The sequence below is a fragment of the Bos mutus genome, chromosome 19 (assembly GCF_027580195.1).
Source record: "Bos mutus isolate GX-2022 chromosome 19, NWIPB_WYAK_1.1, whole genome shotgun sequence".
Lineage (NCBI taxonomy): Eukaryota > Metazoa > Chordata > Mammalia > Artiodactyla > Bovidae > Bos > Bos mutus.
The window spans coordinates 23,019,015-23,038,015 of NC_091635.1; the positions used below are offsets into that span (position 1 = coordinate 23,019,015).

Below are 19,001 nucleotides of genomic sequence, written 5' to 3' on the forward strand. Positions count from 1 at the left end.
GAGCTACACAGATACCAGCCACCTACCCCTATCCTGCCCCATCCACTCGAAACCCGGGATAAATGCCTGGTCTTGGGGTAGGGTGCCCCCCCCTTCAAATTCTGGAAAGTTTCCTGTAAATTTGTTTTGCTCAAAATAAAAATACAGCCAAAGCAAGGGTTTACAAAGCCAGTGGCACACACCCCAGCCCCCCTTCTAGTGGTTGGAACATCCTGAGCAACAGAAAAGCAGCAGTCAGCCTTGGAGGAATACCACAAGACAGTGTTCTGGCCCAAGTATGACCCCCATCCAGAGGCAATGGCTGGAAGGGGCTTAGGACGGCAGGCTTCCGCACCTGAGCACCGCATGAAGGGAGAGGGGCTGGGGAGGTTCCTTCCAGCCAGCAAAGACACCAGACCTTTGTTCGTCCGTTCATCCTTCAGCCCTCCCCTCCCCTCCTGTGTTAGTGGGCATGAATCAGGCATAGCTGGGGTCTGGCAAGACTTGGGGTCTGGTTTCTCCTCGCACCCCCCAACACAGACAAGAACTCCTACCAGTCAGCCCAGAGCTTGCTTTGGGGCCAGAGCTGTGACTCTGCCTGCCCACCCTCCCGTTTCCACAGGAACCCAGACACCGTGGCTGACAAGTAGACACACAGAGACCCAGTTGGCTGGGGTAGGGCTGCCCACAGGACCTGGGGTCGTGAAGCCTGAGCTGTTGGGACCCAGCCCTCTCACCCACCCTTACAGTCCTGGGGCCACTGCCCGGGTGTGGCTTCTGCCAGGTACACCTTGGCGCCACTCTGGCCACCACCCCTAGAGAACCACCCCCCACAAAGGGTCCTGACCACTGCAGGGTGGGGTAGGTATGAGGAGATGTGGACATTTTAGGGAGATTAGGGAGGGGGGAAGACAGAGCCACCGTGCCTGTGGTCTTTAGGTGTTTGCCGAGGCCTGTGGGTCATCCCCTCGCCGCCAGTTCCCACTTTTCTGGTTGCCTTCAGTCGTGGCAAAGGGATACAGGGGGTGCAGGGGACAGAAAGCCAGCTTGAGGCTGGGAGAGAGAGGCCAGGGCCAGTCGAGGGCGGGGAGGAGCTCCACCTTCTCGAGAGCAGCTGGAGCGGGGAGCCCGACGCCAGGGTGGCTCTCACGCTCCGCCAGCGCTGCACAAGAGCCCCATTAAAGCGCCGCCGGCCGGCGACCGCGGCGAGACTCGCGTCCGGCTGCCAGGCCCTGCTTCCTCCCTCGCTGGGTCCAGGGCACGCGGCCGAGGGCGTCTGGGGGGAGGCGTGGAGGCTCAGACTTGAGCAAACAAATAAGTTCAGGGGCTGCCCCTCTCCCCGACTAGGGAGTAAACTTGGGTCCTGGACACACCCATACCCTCCCCCGCCCCGGGCGGAGAGGAGATGGGGTGGGCAGGGAGCGGGTCCGAGGGCAGGGAGACAGGGGCCCGAGCTAGGGGCCGAGGTTCAGGGCCAGTGCGGCCCCCCGCAGAGTCCCCAGGGTGGGAGGGCCCTTCCCCGTCGAGGGCAGGGGCGCAGCTCTGGGCGGGAGGGAGTTAACCCGGTGGCCTCCGGCTCCGGCTCCACGTAGGAGCTGGCTCTGGCTGCCGGCTGCGGTCAGGGCCACCATATAAATAGGGCGGGAGACCGAGCGCTGAGGACTTGCCGCTGCCCCCTGCCTCGGCCCCAGACGTCCTGGCCATGGCCCGCCCGATGCTCCTGCTCAGCCTCAGCCTGGGCCTCCTGGCCAGCCTGCTGCCTGCGCTGGCCGCCTGCCCCCAGAACTGCCACTGCCACAGCGACCTGCAGCACGTCATCTGCGACAAGGTGGGGCTGCAGAAGATCCCCAAGGTGTCAGAGAAGACCAAGCTGCTTAACCTCCAGCGCAACAACTTCCCTGTGCTGGCAGCCAACTCATTTCGGGCCATGCCCAACCTCGTGTCGCTGCACCTGCAGCACTGTCAGATCCGCGAGGTGGCCGCTGGCGCCTTCCGAGGCCTCAAGCAGCTCATCTACCTGTACCTGTCCCATAACGACATCCGCGTGCTGCGTGCCGGTGCCTTTGACGACCTGACCGAGCTCACCTACCTCTACCTGGACCACAATAAGGTGACGGAGCTGCCCCGGGGGCTGCTCTCCCCTCTGGTCAACCTTTTCATCCTGCAGCTCAACAACAACAAGATCCGAGAGCTGCGCTCAGGTGCCTTCCAGGGCGCCAAGGACCTGCGCTGGCTCTACCTGTCAGAAAACTCACTCAGTTCCCTGCAGCCCGGCGCTCTGGACGACGTGGAAAACCTTGCCAAGTTCTACCTGGACAGGAACCAGCTGTCCAGCTACCCCTCAGCTGCTCTGAGCAAGCTGAGGGTGGTGGAGGAGCTGAAGCTGTCCCACAATCCCCTGAAAAGCATTCCCGATAATGCCTTCCAGTCCTTCGGCAGATACCTGGAGACGCTCTGGCTGGACAACACCAACCTGGAGAAGGTGAGCTCCTGGTTGCGGGGCTGTGCCCTGGCTCCTTCTTCACTGCCAGGAGGCCCGGGGATCCAGGGCCACAGCTGGGCACCATCCCCTCTCCCCTAAAATTCCTCTACCAGTGGCTGTCTCCAAGGTGTGGAGCTCTGTCCTCATCTTATCGCTGCTGCTAAGTCGCTTCAGTCGTGTCCGACTCTGTGCAACCCCATAGACGGCAGCCCACCAGGCTCCCCTGTCCTTGGGATTCTCCAGGCAAGAATACTGGAGTGGGTTGCCATTTCCTTCTCCAATGCATGCATGCATGCTAAGTCGCTTCAGTCTTCTTATCATGTCCCCACCCCAAATCCTGCCCTGCTGTCCCTGTCCTGAGTCTCAGCCACTACCCTCCTAAGATTCCTACTTATAAACAGAGTTAGGCTGTCCTGGCCCCACCAATGGCCCCCAGGAGGCATATCCAGGGCCCTCAACCCCCCTGCTGTGTGCAGAAGCCACCTCTTCCTGTTAGGCCTTCCACCCCTCCTCTGCTGTTTTTTTCCTGCCTCCAGTAAACCTACCACCCCATAAAGGGAGGTTTGTTTATTGAGAAGCCTTCCAGAGGAGCTGGGCAAATCAGGCCCACAAAGAGACCCTGTTCCTGGTGGGGAGTGTGCATGAGTGCTAAGGTGGAGTGGGGGGCTGGGGAATGAGCAGGGAGCACATAACTGAGGAAGACCGCCTCCATGCCTCCCAGAGGCCCTGGTGGATCCCCCACCCCACCCCCAGTCCACACACATACATTCCACTGCATTCTCAGGGTCATTTCAGCTGAGTGGGGACCATGGACCAGGGGCCTGCCCCAGGCTGCAGGCATGGCATCCATGGGTTCTATGAAGGGGAAAAGGCAAGAGCCACTCACTACTGTCAACCTTCGGCACAAGGACCCTAGGTGTCTCCCCACAGGAAAGATTGGCCATGCCTCACTGTGCCCCAGACCACTCACTGCCCTTTGCCCACCCTGGTCACCAGACCCATCTCCTGACTTTGTCCTCCCTCAGATGCCCAGTGCCTGGCCAGGTGCTGCTGCCTTGGGTCAGGGTAGAATTCCTTCTTGGGACTAGAAAATTGCTCTGGCGCAGGGCCTTCACCAGGAGGTTTGGGCAGGAAACAGGGTAAGGTGGGAAGATAGATCAGAACAGTCTGAATACCAGGGAGGTTCACACCCTTCCCTGGACCACAGGCACAGAGATGAGGGCAGAATCACCTGGATAGCAACCGGCCTTCATCTGGGCGGACAGAGCCTGCCCGAGCCTGCCCTTCTTCAGCCCCGAACACTCCCCAGCTGAAGTCACAGTCCCCTGTGGCCCATTATTGCCAGCGTGGCCTTTCAGTGGGAAGTACAGCGGGGAAGCAGGGGCTCATTTGGGGCAGGCGAGGCCAGGCAGGAACTGTGACGTCTGGGCCAAGATGTGGGCACCAATAGAATGTTTCCTCTGGAGCCAGCCAGCCTGGCCCAAGACTCCACCAAGGTGGCTCCGCAAATAGTGCCTGGCAGGCAGTGCGGGAGCAGGGAGGACAAAGCTGGGGGCATGCAGGACCCTGGGCCTGTGGGGAGCCTGGGCCCAAGGCCCATCCCACCAAACACTGGCCAGCTTCACTCTGTGCCAGCTTGGGCCACGGAGGCCAAACTCTGGCTGCCTCCCCAGTCCCAGTGTTTGCACAGGGAGCACGGTGCCAGAGGAAAAGGAGCTAGAAGTGGCCCTGCAGCTACTGTTGACTCCCTAGTGCCACCCTGAGCAAGGGACTTAACCTTGCCCTGCAATCTACATATTGAAAATAACACTACCTAGCTCAACAGACCATTGTATGGATTAGATCTTCTGAGAAAACCTAGTCACGCTGTGAACCTGCTCAGGGCACCACTGCTTGCATTCGGGGTGGACCCTGCCCCGTGGGAGCATAGAGCTGGGAGAGGCTGGACACTGGGACTGAGCTGCTCACTCACACCCACCCTGCTCCCTAGTTTTCTGACGGTGCCTTCCTGGGTGTGACCACGCTGAAACATGTCCATCTGGAGAACAACCGCCTGCACCAGCTGCCCTCCAACTTCCCCTTTGACAGCCTGGAGACCCTCACCCTCACCAACAACCCCTGGAAGTGTACCTGCCAGCTCCGGGGCCTTCGGAGGTGAGAGGGCCCCAGTAGTACCCCTAGAGGCCATCCTCCTGTGATGGAGTGGAGACATACTGACCCTGCACTAAGACATCCTAGGCATATGTCCTAGATTTGCTCCCTAAGAGGTGTGGGACGCTGGGCACTTCCCCATTTGTAAAATGAAGATGACAGTTCCAGACTACCCCAAAGCAAAGTCAACCTGACCCCATGGCTCACTGTCCTCACCTCCAGTACTCTTCCATCCCTTCCCCAACCCCAGCAACTCTCTGTCTCTCCAGGTGGCTGGAAGCCAAGACCTCTCGCCCTGATGCCACTTGCGCATCACCCGCCAAGTTCAGGGGCCAGCACATTCGTGACACGGACGCCTTCCGCGGCTGCAAGTTCCCCACCAAGAGGTCCAAGAAAGCCGGCCGCCATTAAACAGGTGGGGTCCAATGGGCATGGCCCCTATTCTCTCTCTGGAGACTCTGGAATTGAGGAGGGTGTCCCAGGATACTTCCATTTTTACAGGGAAAGGAGGGGAGGACTGGGGCTCCCTCCTCTAAGGGGGAAAATGATACCTCCTAGGACTCCCACCATTCTCTCCGAACAGCATCTAGACTGTTGGGGTCCTGACACCAGTCCTTGCCTCACCACAGGTCCTGACCCAGCCAGTCCTGGTGACTGGCCTCTGCCTTCTGCCGGAGAAACTACTGATCCTCTCACCTCTGACTCCCATCTTCTCCCAACACCCTCTGCTGATACATAGATCTGTTCACACCTAGACATGTCCTGGCAGGGCACCCGGGCACTCCAGCACAAACCCAGCTCCACTTGATGCTGAGAGCTCCAGCACGCCTGGCCTCACGGCCACAGCTCCTCTCAGAGAAGCTGTTGCTAAGACCCCCAAGTCCATTAGGACCAGAACAGGGTGACCATCAGGATGGCCACCCTTCCAGAATCCTCCTCTTGATTTCCCTTTCCCTGTCATTTGGAAACAAACATCAGATCCTTGCCCTACCCCTTGCTCCTAGGAAGGGTCTGAAGCCCCTACCCTCAACTCTGCCAGCCCCCACCTGCCAGGACACTGGTGCTTTGCCACACATCCTCCCACGCTGCATTTCTTCCCCAGATTTCTATAAATATAAATTTATGTATGTATAATATTTACTCCCCTGTCACCTGTCTTTGTGACTTGAGAGCTATTGATGAGGTCAGACTGCAGTTTCTCACATCTGCTTTCTAGAAGGAGGGCCAGCCGAAGGGTCTTCCTTGGAGACCCAGGCTGGACTCCTCGACACATCCAGCAATCTGTTCTTGCCCAGCCCTGGCCTGCCCTCCACCCCAGCCCCTGCCTCTACTTACCACTAGCTCCTTCATGTTCAGCTTGTTGATGATGGCTCTGATCAGCTCTGGGGGTGCAGGAGACCCAGCAATCACACCTGAATCGGAGAGAGGGCTGACACAGCTCCCACCTTCTCCAGGTCCAGTAGACTCCCATTCACCTGTAGCCCTTTTTAGGAAATAACATTCCCTTTGCTTCCCAACCCTGGACTTGTTTCTAGACCTGGCAGCTGTCCTTAGGCTGATGTCTAGGCAGCTGGTCTTAGGCTGGTGTCTAGGGACATAGAGGATTTCCCTCCCTCCCACCCATGTTTAGTGGCCTTTTTGCCCCTAAATGAAAGATTGGGCACTTATGCAGCTCACTAGGCTAGTCCTGGCCTCACCACTCTTGGCCCCATCCCACCTCCACGCATGGTTGAGATGTCGTAACTGGAGAAGTCTGGTTGGTTCAGAACGTCCACGAACATTGTGGGGGTCCCATACAGGAAGGAGCCTCTGTATAAAGGGAGGTGCATCTCAAAATCAGGCTTGGAAGTAGAAGGGAACTTCCTCCTCTCACCCACCAGACTCTAAGCCTACAGTAAGGGCCACGGCTACAACTGTGGGATATAAGCAGAAGCTCCTTGGAGGGAGGGACTGGTCTCCTGAGAATCTCCCACTACCCCATCTCCATTTCTCTTGATTGGAGGGCGGAGACAGCTTGGAAAGGAATCAGGGCCCAGGAGTGAGGAACAGGAGGATCTTATCAGCCCACAGATAGCTGCCCACTGATGCCCACCTTTCTCTGCTGATGGCCTCCAGCGTCTTCTTGCCCTCAAAGACCGGAGAGCACAGGATGAGGGTGACACCGTGCATCAGGCTCACCATTGTGCCCCCCACAGAGCCCAGGCAGTGGTACAGGGGGCTAGGCAGCACTACCCGCGACTCCTCTGGCGTCTGGAGATGGAAGCAGGAGCTGGGTCTATTGTGGGGCCAGAAGCCGAGCTCCTCTAGCCAGAAGGGGGAACCCAGCAAGCCCCCACCCCTGCAGGGTGCCAGGAAGCCCTTGCTGGGCCAGCACCCCCTCACCTTCTGGTGCAGTCTCAGGCGCTGCCCTATCATGTTGGCGTTGTTGACAATGTTGTAATGGGAGAGTGTGGCCCCCTTGGGGCTGCCGGTTGTCCCCTGACAAGACAAGAAGCTGATAGCTTGGCCTCTTTCATCCCATCCCCTTCCCACCCTGGGCCACGGCATGGAAGAGCACTGGACTGGGAGTCAGGAGACTGAGATTGTTGCCCTAGATCCATTCATTCACTCAGTACATATTTAGCAACTTGCCTTGTGCCTGCACGGTGCCAGGTGTTAGGATTCAGAAATGTGGCAGAGAAGGTCTACTCTCAGGCCACTTATAAGGTGGCTCAGAGGCTCACCAGCAGATGGCCTCTCGGGGTCTCAGTTTCCCCATCTGCCAAATGAGGGGCTCTGACCTGTGGCGGCTCAGCACATCTGCCCCTGTGCTTGGGACAAGAGGGCCAGGGGAGAGGGGCATGTGACAAGGACTCTAGTTGCTGATGTTTTCCAGGGCAGAGGGGACAGCTAGGGCTGGCCGCAGGAGAGTGCTCTACTGATCTCTGCTGCCTCCTTGCTCTCGGGGCGGGTCTCAGGGCAGGCAGGTGTTAGCATGCCAGCCTGGGTTCAGGACCTGGAGATCTCTGCCGTACCGAGGTGAACTGGATGTTGATGGGGTCATGGCAGGACAGGAACTGCTGGGTGTGCCGGAGCCGGGTCAGATTTTGCTCTTGACTGCCAGCTGCCACCACCTCATCTAGAAGCAGTGTCCCTGGCAGATGGGCATCCACCGAGATGACTGTGGTCAGATCTGGAAGCCTGGCGGTGGGGAGCATGATGAGAGGGATGGCCCACAGAGATGGGTAAGGAGTGAGGGGGCCAGGAAAAGGCATGATGTACCCCTCTCAACCCAGACACCCCCACCTCTGACTCTTCAAGGCCCCTGGCTGGGCCTTCTCCACCTCTGGACAGATCTGCTTCAGGATGTTGTAGTATTGCTGAGTCTTGAATTGCTTGGGAAATACGAGGGCTTTGCAGCCCACCTGTAGAAGGGGAGCCCCCCACCACGGTCAGCAGGAAGCCCCAGCCTGGGAATGTGGTAGAGTCCTGACAGTTGCTCTCTCTCCCATACACACAGCCACCACCCCCGACACACACACTAGCCTGTATGACCTACCATCCCCTCCTCCCACCCACTGCCTGAAGAAGGACAGACTCAGGGTGTTCCCTGTGCATGCCCCCCACCCCTCTCAGCCTTCTGTGACAACTGGAAGCCCCCTGTGCTAGGTACTAGCTGGCTTCTCCCACAGTACCCAAGGAATGGGCCCACCTTCTTGAGGGCATACTCCAGCTCCATAGCCTGGTACGCTGGATTCACAGATACCTGGTGGAGACAGTGAGGGCACGTCACGTGTCCTGGGCAGATGCTGCCATTTGCAGCCCCTCCACCCTCAGAGGCAGCACCCTGTACCTTCAGGCTTCCCTGGTGGGCTTCAGCAGAAAGCACTAGCTGGTCTGAAACCAGCCAGGCACTGGTGTGATTCTGGGGCCAAGGGTCCAGGGAGCTCCCCTGAATGATGCCCTCCCCCCTGCATACCCAGCTATGCCAGGTAATCCCCTCCTCACCAGAATGATGCCAGCCTGGGCTGTGGCCAGCTGCATGAGTACCCATGCATAGGAGTTGGGTCCCCACATGCCCAGCCGGTCACCCTTGCGGAGGCCGATACTCAAGAGCCCAGAAGCAGCTTTATCCACCTGGAGTAAACAGAAGGGGAACAGAGGAGTGAGATGCAGGTGAGCAGAAAGGAGCCCATGAGTCTGACTTTAACCTTTGGCCCAGGGGTTCACATCAGAAGCACTTGGGAATGAGGGACAGGCAGATACGCAGGCCTGAGGTCTGGAGGGGGACTTGGGAACATGCATAGTTAACCAGTGTCCCAGAAACGACTGATGCAGGAGGCACCTGGACCTCCTCTGCCTCAGCCCTGCCCTCCTCTCCTGACATTCCTTGGGGTCTCTCAGGCAGCCCCAGCACCCTGCCCCATAGCCAGGCACCACCCTTGCAGCTCCACCAAGCTTGGCACCTGGGGGCCAGCACCTGCCCACTTTGAAGGTTCAAAGTCAGGACCCACCTCCTCCTTGAGTTGGGCAAAGGTCAACCTGATGTTTTCATGGTGGACAACCAAGGCCTCCTGGTCTGGGACCCTCTGTGCTGTGGCATCCAGGCACCGCCCCACGGTCTTGTTACTGAGGTGCAATCCGACGTGGCCCTGGACATAGCTGAAGCCTCCGACGGGCAAGGGGACAGTGTGATCCAGCTCTCCAGAACTGTGGGAAGAGGGGCTATGTGCTCAACTGCACCAAGCCAGGCCTCCCTGGAACCAAAGGCTGGCACATCGTGCTAGGAAGCAGGTTGCATACAACGTGTGCAGGAAACTCCAGAAACTGTCTGATCTGCCCCATCGCCAGGGACCCATTTAACATAGGAGCTACTTTGCCCTTGGGAAATCAAAACCTGTTTGCTGACCTCTGTCCCTAATCAGAGAGAAGGTTCTCCCCCGCCTACTCCTCAGTTTCCACTCAGTGCCAAGGGTCTGGAGCCTTGGTATCCAAACCCTGGAAAGGGACTCTAAGGTCAGTCATGCTGAGAGGTAGCCTGGGCGGGCTGGGAATGGCCTCATTCTAGACACCACTTCCTCCTGGTAAAAAGACCCCTGGGTATCTGTCAAAACCCACAGAATAATCTAACACAAGGACTAAACCCTGATGTAAACTTGGACCATGGTCAACAATAATGTGCCATGCCTGCATGTGTGCTAAGTTGCTTCAGTCTAGTCTGACTCTGTGACCCTATGAACTGTAGCCCCCCGGGCTCCTCTGTCCATGACATTCTCCAGGCAAGAATACTGGAGTCAGTTGTTGTGCCCTCCCTCCAGGGGATCTTCCTGACTCAGGGGTTGAACCTGTGTCTCTTACACTGGTGGGCAGGTTCTTTACCACTAGTGCCACCTGGGAAGCCAATAATGTACCATACTAGTTCACTAATTGTAATGTGCCATACGAATGCAGATGTTAATATCAGAGAAACAGTGCCAGGGATGGGGTCGGGGGTGGGCATAATGAACTGCATGTATGATCTACTCAGTTATTCTGTAACTAAAACTGTTATGAATTATTAAAACAATTAATTATTATTTTTTTTAAAAAAGGTCCCCAGAAGTCTAAGTATCATAAGCTTAGGCCTGCTTATGCCCATTTGCCAGACCTGGGTGACAGGTGCTGGGCTCCCATCCAGGCCCAGAGAAGTATGTGACAGCTCTCAGACCCTGTTCTCATCCGAGAGGGCTTGCTCCAGATCCAGGCTTTCCAGACCACCACCCCAGGGTGGTGTGGGCCCTGGGGCCCTTCCTGATGATTCAGTCCTACAGTTGCTGAGCTGAAAAGGCCAATCCTAATTGTCACCGATTGGCTGCTTCTGGCTTATGAGGGAGAATTTCTGGATGGAATAAAGTATGCAGGGCAGAGGGGAGCAAAACTGGGTTTCCCTATAAATGAGAGAGGAGACCTCACGTCACATGAGGGTGTGTCCCAGTGCAGGCTGATGGGTAGGTTGTCCTGACTTCAATAAAGATGAGTCACAAACTGGAGAGCGAGTGAGCACTGGATGGAGCTGGGGGCCTGAGGTCTCATCCCAAGTGTGCCACTGGCTGGGTGGGAGATTGTCACAAACACCTTCGGTGTCCCTTGACATGTGTCCTCAGCACATTTCTAGTTTCACTGATAGGGCAGTGTCTTGTGGTTCTGTCATCAGGGACTCACTCAAGTTTCTCCTTCTGTGTCTGGGTGGTTCTGGGAGGCATCAAGCCTGGGGGCGGGGTGCGGTAAGATCCTGGTTGCCCACACACGCCCCAAATTGACTTCTTGTCTCCTCTCCATACTCCCTCACTCCTGCTTCCCAGGATCACAAATAAACCACCTGCACCCACGTACCTGTTCTCAAGAAAATCCAAGTGAAGATACCTGTGTCTTCTCCTCCCTGGGCCTCAGCCTCCCCACCTATAAAGTCTGAGGACTTGGATCTGTGGTTATCCTCAAAGGGATGCTATCTAGATCACCTCCCTGGGCAATCTTCTCAAAGATTGTAGTGAGCCACCTAAGCCAGCTGGTTTCCTCAGGTGTGCTAGGACAGAAAACAGCCAGAAGTCACAGGCCTCTGAAGCCCTGCCAGCCCCCGCATTCTACCACTCAGGTTGGCAGACCTAAAGAACTACTGAGGTAGTTCCTCGTAGTCACCATGGCACCCCTCAAGAGACTGTGTACCCAAATCCTTCTCTCACAGGCATAATGTGGAGGGCACTATTTTTGCCCACTAGGAAACAGATGTGCTCCTTTCTTGGGTTTGCCACAGTGATGGGTGTAAGAGCAAGCATGTAGAGAAAACCTGCTTAGGAAGAAAGTCAACACAGGGGAAAGTAGAGAGATGGAAAGACAGAGACAAAAACAGAAACAGCCAGGAAGACCCAGCGACAGACTTAATCCTGAGCTTGTCGAATACCTGGACAGTCACGTGTTGAGTCTACCTGCCTCTGGACTTTTCACTGTCACCAGTCAATAAAGTCCCTCCTTGAATTTAAACTAGTTTGGTGAGGGGAGAGAGGAGCTGAATTCCATTTGCAACAACATGGATGAATCCAAAGGACATTATGCTTAAGGGAAATAAGCCGGAAGCAGAAAGTCTAATGTTGCATGATCTTACTTATATATGTAATCTAAAATATGAACAAACATTTAAGCTAGTCTGAGTTGGGTTTCTGTTGCTTACAACTGGTGAATCCAAACTAAATACATTTTTTGCATTCAGTGGTTTACCACTGCCCTTGAAGCCTTGGTAAGCCACCTCCCAACAGCCCAGCATCTGGATTAGAAGGCAGAAAAACACAGATTTCAGCCAGTTTAATGGTCTTGTTGTCAACAAAGCATTAAAAGTGGGGAGCTGGGGCATCTGTTTCACAACACGGATCCCCTTATTCTCAAAATGTCCCAGAGTCCTGTTTGGTGTGGAATATGATTTTCTACACACTCACCATGGTTTTCAGTGGCCTCTTGGAATGCCTAGCTGACAAATCAACAGGTTGATTTATGTGCCCTTCCCTGGTGGCTCAGACAGTAAAGAATCTACCTGCAGTGTGGGAGACCTGGGTTCGATCCCTGGGTTGGGAAGGTCCCCTGGCAATCCCAGGCAATACTGGCAACCCACTCCAGTATTCTTGCCTGGAGAATCCCCCAGAGGAGCCTGGTGGGCTATAGTCCATGTGTTTGCAAAGAGTCAGACACAACTGAGGGACTAAGCACAGCATCCCCAAATGTAGTTCAAAAGTGTACTGTCTCCTTTATCTTCACAGCGGCTCTGATAGGTGGAATGACAGAGACTCCCAGTAGCCCCTTCTCCCTTAATAATACACCCTCAGATGTTTACCTGGCCATGGCCATGTGGAATAGACACCACATTTCCAAGCTTCCACAGTAGGTGGTCTGGTTGAAGAATAAAGTCTGGCCAATGGGATTTAAGCAGAGGTTGTGTGTATGTGTGTGCACAGCTTCGGAGAAGAGCCCTTAAAGGGAAGCACATCTTCTCTTTTTCTTTCCTGCTGGCTGGAATGCTGCCTGTGATAGTTCTCTTGGAGCACATGGTGAGCTTGGCATCGCAGAGCAACAAGACAGACGGACATGGAGCCTGACAGCAGGCTGTACCACACCAGCCACACACTGGCCATTTCCCAGAAAAACTCCATCTACTAAAACCATGGTGAGAAGGGGTTTCTCTGATACACACTAAGCCAGTTCTAAAAAATACAGGTGGGCATTATGAACTCTCTTTGTACAGGTAAGGAAACTGAAGTGCAAAGAGGCCAAGTGGGCTGCCTAGCTGGTAAATAGCTGAACCTGAAGTGGAGAATGGAGAATCCAGCACCACTACCCCAGCATGATAGCCTTGCCTGCCCAATTTGGGGAGAAAGGATGAGATGGGCTCTGGATTTAGTCCTTATCTGATCACTAGAGATTGTCTAATCTCAATTTTATTTTTCCACAGTTGTTTACTAATTGAAGCCAAGAAACGGGGACTGGGGTAGGACAAGGTTGAAGTGAAAACAGGTTGCTCCTTCAAAAGATTGAAGAGTTTGAGAAACTCATGTCAAAGCTCATAAATTTAAGAACCACCCATCATTTCAAAAGCCCAAATGCAAACACCATTGATTCTAGTTCTCTCCTTCCTCAAACACACCCAAAACACCTTGAGCAAGAAGGGCGGCCACTTCTTTTTCTATTCTTAAACAAAGTGGCAGATACCCCATTTATACCCGAAAAAGAAACTAGATATGGTTTTAGGAAAAGTTGTCTGTTTGTGGAAAGTTTAAGGAGCTGGAGCAGGACGCCAAGAGTCCCAGGTGCTCCCAACTCAAACAACTAGAGTAAGTCTTTAGCTACTTGGAGTGGGTGTTATAAAATGCCAGTTGGGAGTCAGTCAGCTAGGCAGGAGCTGGGAGGGAATGGAGACAAAGCACAGCCGCACCTAAAGGTGTGCGCAGAGAATGGGCATGTGAGAATTCAGGCCTAGATCTGTTGCCAGATCTTATTTCATAAGACAAGTTAGGAAACAAGGGTTACTTATAAAAATAATTGTTTTGTTTGGCAACTAATGGATCCACTGTTTTGTCTTCAGTGCCTCACAGGGCCTGGAATGTAAGAAGTGCTCAAATGAATAACCAAATGCTTGAATTATAAATAATGCACATAACCCAATTAAAAAATAAGCAAAGGACTTCAGTAGACATTTTTCCAAAGAAGATATATGAATGGCCAACAAGCACATGAAATGTAAACTGAAACCACAATTAAATAGCACTTGGAGACCAGCCCTGGGATTTCTTTGGAAGGACTGATGCTGAGGCTGAAACTCCAGTACTTTGGCCACCTCCTGCGAAGAGCTGACTCATTGGAAAAGACCCTGATGCTGGGAGGGATTGGGGGCAGGAGGAGAAGGGGACGACAGAGGATGAGATGGCTGGATGGCATCACCGACTCGATGCACATGAGTTTGGGTGACCTCCGGGAGTTGGTGATGGACAGGGAGGCCTGGCGTGCTGCAATTCATGGGGTCGCAAGGAGTCGGACACGACTGAGCGACTGAACTGAACTGAACCGAACTGTACCCACTAGGAAGGTATAAACAAGAAACCAGCATAACAAATTTGGGGAGCATGTGGAGAAACTGGAACTCTTTTGCATTGCTGATGGGAATGTAAAGTGGTGCAGCTGCTGTGGAAAACATTTTTGGTGGTTCTCCAAAGAGTTACACATAGAGTTAACATTTGCCCTGGCAATTGTACTCTTAGGCACATACCCAAAAGAAGTGAAAACAAGTGTTCAAAGATTTGTACACAAATGTTTAGAGCATTACTATCCACAATAGTCAAAAACTGAAAAGAACCTGAATATCCAGCAATGCATAAATGGATAGACAAAATGGGGAATATCTGTACAATGGAATATTATTTGACCATAAGAAGGAATAAAATACTGATACGTGCTACAACACGGATGAACCTTGAAAATACTGTAGTAAGTGAAAGAAGCCAGACACAGAAAATCACATATTGTATAATTTCATTTATGTCATGTTGAGGTTAGGCAAATCTGTAGAGACAAAAAGTAGAGTAAGTGGTTGCTTAGGGCAGAGGGGATGGGAGGATAGAGAGGTGATAGCTCAGGGTGTGACTTACACATATCCATAAACACAATAAAAATGATTGAATTGTACACTTTTTAAAATAATGTACAAAATTCTATTCCTAGGTATACAGCCAAAAGAAATCATACATGTGCCCACCAAAAGACAGGATATTTGCATTTGTATCTCCAATATGGAAACTACCTACTCAACAGTAGAATAGATAAATAAATGGTGATGATTATTTCAATATTATATAGCAATGAGAGCCAATGAACTATGACTACACCCAAAGATATGAATGAAACTCATTAAAAACTGTTAAATGAGAGAAGCCAGACAGGAAAAGGTATATACCATCTGATTCCATTTATATGTACAAAACAGGCAAAACTATTTTCTATGCTGTTAGAAATCAAGGGAGTGGCTCACTAGGTTCTGGTTCTATGGGTGTGTTCAATTTATCAAAAATTTATCAAACAAGTACATAAAATATGTGTAATTTCCTGAATCTATGTTATATTTGAACACAAAGTTAATCAGCTGGCTCAGTGGTAAAGAACCCGCCTGCCAATGTAGAAGATTCAGGAGATGTAGTTCGATCCCTGGGTTGGGAAGATCCCCTGGAGAGGAAAATGGCGATCCATTCCAGGATTCTTGCCTGGGAACTTCCCAGGACAGAGGAGCCTGGTGGGCTACAGTCCATGGGGTCACAAAGAGCCGAACACAATTGAGTGAGCACAATGGTGCACAATAAAGTTAAAAAGAAGAGCTTTCTAGGGCTTAAACCAGTGTTGACAGAAACACAATTCATAAACTAAATTTAGCAACTGACTATGGTATTTACCATCCTGTCAGAAAAATAAAAGCAGCATGTATTGCTTCTCTGCAAAATACATGCATACATTAATAAACAATACTGGGCAAGCCGAGCAAACACATCTGCTTGTGATTTCCATCTTAGAAACTACTCGAGAAAATAAATCAGCCCAGTTTTGAAGGCAGCAGAGTTTTCCTTTCTGAGAGTTCCAGCAGATGAGAAAGCAGTTCTGTGGCCTCTGTGCAGTTCCTGTTAGCCCGTGACTGCTGGGCCAGCCAACCGGTTTCCTACATGGATGCATGTTCCCTACATTCAGCAGAACAGAGTAGGTCAGGACACACTGCTTACTATTTAGAATGTGGCTTACCAGAGGCAAAGCTCTGGCCTTGCTCCAGTGGGAAAACAGGATCCACCAAATAGTTGTCTACTTGCAAATATAATTTACAGGAATGTCTGTAGAGATGTTTAATGACAAGTAGGGAGTGTAATGATTCTGATTTATGAAAAAGATGGGCATGCTCAGTGAAGAAGGGCAGAGATGGGTAAATCTCCTGAAGGGCAGTGAACTTACGGAAGTGAGAAAACAGTGAGCGTGTGCCCTGTAATGCTGTCAGGCAAATCATCCCAAGTGTGCGTATCCCTGTCTTACAAATAGAGAAACTGAGAGAGAAGTTAAGCAGCTTGTCCAAGATGCCACCATAAAAGGTGGTAAAAAAAAAAGTCTCATCATTCAATCACAAACAGCTTTCCATGAAAAAGATAAGTGCCATTGACACAGGAAACACAAAAATAGCCCAATCCGCCACAAATGCACAGAGGAAAGAAGACAAGTGCCCAGTAAGCAAGATGTCCATGTCACAAAGCAAAACAACCAGGAGAGATCGGCAAAGATGGAAAATATCAATAGTATGATGTCTATGATTTATTTTCAAATGGTGACCAAAAATATGTGTGTGTTTATTAAAAGGTATCTATAAAAAGGATAATTTTTTTATTAATGAGGCAAGAGATTCATTTTCTTAAGTGACCCTATCTGAGTGGGTGGCAACCCTGGGCCTCTTTCTGTATGTTCTTTACACTGCAGCCCATCCACAGCTTCCTTTGAGGTTGCACAGGGCCTAGGGCAGCAAACCTGAAGCTAATGGTGCCACAGGCCCATGGAGAACCACCCCCATTTACTTCCCACCTTCCAGCCCTCAAGCACACACTGGCTCTTTTCCATGACTTACTTGCGGTATCTGATTCATCTTCTTTGCTGCCTCTGAACGCATCTTTCCAGCTCACTTCTAGTCCCAAGCACGATGGCTTTGCACGCTAACTGCACAGTCCTCTGGTTATACTCACCTAGGCACTGCTGTTGGCCCTCCCCCATGTAGCCTAGCCTTCCAGCAGTACCTAGTCAGAAAACACGGTCTGCTTAGCTCAGGGAACTTCTGTGAGCAATTGCAGCACTCTGTGACATTCCAAGGCAGATGATCAAAGTCAGGGCCAGAGGCTCTGTAAGCACCAAGGATCGCAGGTCCTGACAGGGTCAGGCAGAGACCACAGGCAGAGCTGGATGCCGAAGGAGCCACAGAGGCAGGGATGACCACGCCACCTGAGTACATAGGTATGACGATATACTTGGGAGAGAAGCAGTTTGTTTTGCCTCTTATTACATATTACTTCCTGGGCAGAGTTTTTTTGGGATCTGGGCCAGGAGCTTGCAGGTGAACCCTGTTCCTATCAGAAATTGGAATAACCCCAGGTCTTGCACAAGTCCTCTTAATCCTTTCAGAAGCCACCAGGGAGGCATGGTGACTAGATGTGAGGGGCCCATGGACACAGGAACAGCCCCTACACTGAGGCCGACCACTGTTGCCCTGGGCAAGGTGCCATGCCAGCCACCAGCAAGAAAGCTTTAATCAATAGTCTGCTTCTGTTTCAAGTCATGGGCTGGCTTCTGCTCCTCCCCTTACAGGCATTTGATGCCAGTCTGGTTCTTGGGCTCTAAGAAAAAAATAAATCATCAACAAAGCTAAGAGACAGCAACTGCCTGGGTTTACAAATTTCATTTTATATATAGGAGACAAAAGATTCACATTTAGCCTGTATTAAAGGGGGAAAAAAATCCCACAAATCAATAAGGACACGTAATCTAACAATAAATGGGCAAAGAATATGAATATTCACAGAATACATTTCAAAAGACACCCAATCTCACTGGTAATCAGAGAAATGTAGATCAACCCACAGCAAGAACACTTTAGCTTCCCCACCAGAGTGGCAAACACGTTCTCATTCAGGAATACCAAGTATTTTCGAGGCTGTGGGGAAACAGCAGCTCTCAGTTGCTGCTGGTGGTCATAGCAGCGCAGCCTCTCCAGAATAATTTCTAGAAAAGCTGAAAATGCCAACCCTCTAACGTGGGAATTGCACTGCTGGAGATGTTGTTATATAATGGATTTGTAAACATCAGGTAGAAAGAATTACCTATATCTATAGGTGTCGGTGTAAACAGATCTCAAAACATACTTTTGGGTGAAAAAAGAAGGGCGCGGTGATATAATTTTTGCTAAAATTATAAAAGCATAAGTATTTTTATGGATAAAAAACAAAGAGCACTTATTGCTTGCTTGGCATGATTCTATGTGCTTTACAAATGATACGCTATTCTGTTTATGGATTCAGAGACATGTTAAAAGCAAAAAACGTGCTCTGACATGATGTACATTAAATTTATGACAGTAGTTCTCTAGTGAGGGGTGAGTAGGAGGAGGCTTACAAAACAGACATCAACTTGATCCATAATATTTATTTTATTTGTAGTTTTGTGTAACAAGTATGGCTATATTTTAATTTGAAGTGGTAGGTACACAGGTGCTTGTTATTTGATCATATGATTGTGTTAAAAAATTTTTTTCCATGTGAAATTTTTAAGAAAAAAAAATATAAGAGGCTTGATAATCTTCTAGGAAGGGTATTTCAACATTCGAAAGATAGAACAACTTGCTGGGAGGGACAGAATGATCCACTGGACCTGTTGTGTAAAGGGCCAGGACAAGATGAACTTTAATGCAAACAGGAAGGGCCCCAGGCTGCCCGTGATGTTCATGTGGTATCCTATCCTCCTGGGCAAGCCTCAGTCCTCAGTCAATACACTCACCCTTGTGTAAGACACAGTTCCAGCTAAGTGTACCAGCACATCTAGCTCATGGCAAATGAGAAGCAGGTGCTCCTCTTCCATCTCGCTTGCTCATCACCCCAAGATTCATTATTCAACCCAGCAGCCCCTGGACTGACCCACACACCATGGGGGCTGCATTCTCAAAGGTGTAGAGGGGCTCCTTTCGCTATTTGCAGAAAGACACTAGGCTGGTGGTTGATCTGGGAATAGAGATGGCAGATGCTTGTGAAGGAGGGAACAACTTTTAAACTGTAATATCTATTTTACCCTGAAAGAAAGTTAAACTTTTTATGTACCCATGAAGATGAGTGCC

The 19,001-nt window shown here is 51.6% G+C and overlaps 2 protein-coding genes across 4 annotated transcripts in view; one reads left to right on the forward strand and one right to left on the reverse strand.

Moving 5' to 3' along the window:
- The window catches only part of ACSF2 (acyl-CoA synthetase family member 2), a 31,421-nt gene that overhangs the window by 3,676 nt on the left and 8,744 nt on the right, over positions 1-19,001 (reverse strand). Inside the window, exons 2-10 of one of the 2 annotated variants that reach the window (XM_005890316.3) lie at positions 9,106-9,301; positions 8,600-8,728; positions 8,304-8,357; positions 7,898-8,016; positions 7,627-7,792; positions 6,995-7,090; positions 6,705-6,862; positions 6,330-6,421; positions 5,948-6,024 (exon numbers count right to left, since the gene is read on the reverse strand). In XM_005890316.3, the coding sequence (XP_005890378.1) occupies positions 5,948-6,024; positions 6,330-6,421; positions 6,705-6,862; positions 6,995-7,090; positions 7,627-7,792; positions 7,898-8,016; positions 8,304-8,357; positions 8,600-8,728; positions 9,106-9,301 (1,087 nt within the window). Of the gene's footprint in view, positions 1-5,947; positions 6,096-6,329; positions 6,422-6,704; positions 6,863-6,994; positions 7,091-7,626; positions 7,793-7,897; positions 8,017-8,303; positions 8,358-8,599; positions 8,729-9,105; positions 9,302-19,001 lie in introns of both variants that reach the window. The other variant, XM_070389693.1, reaches the window with a different exon arrangement.
- CHAD (chondroadherin) lies at positions 1,032-17,835 on the forward strand. Of its 2 annotated transcripts, none has more exons than XM_070389697.1 (4): positions 1,032-2,461; positions 4,452-4,615; positions 4,882-5,027; positions 13,695-17,835. In XM_070389697.1, the coding sequence occupies exons 1-3, from the start codon at positions 1,682-1,684 to the stop codon at positions 5,021-5,023; spliced, it is 1,086 nt and encodes a 361-aa protein (XP_070245798.1). In that variant the 5' UTR covers positions 1,032-1,681; the 3' UTR covers positions 5,024-5,027; positions 13,695-17,835. The 2 variants fall into 2 exon arrangements, with proteins under 2 accessions (XP_070245798.1, XP_005890377.1); XM_005890315.2 differs by lacking the exon at positions 13,695-17,835 and adding an exon at positions 5,242-5,510.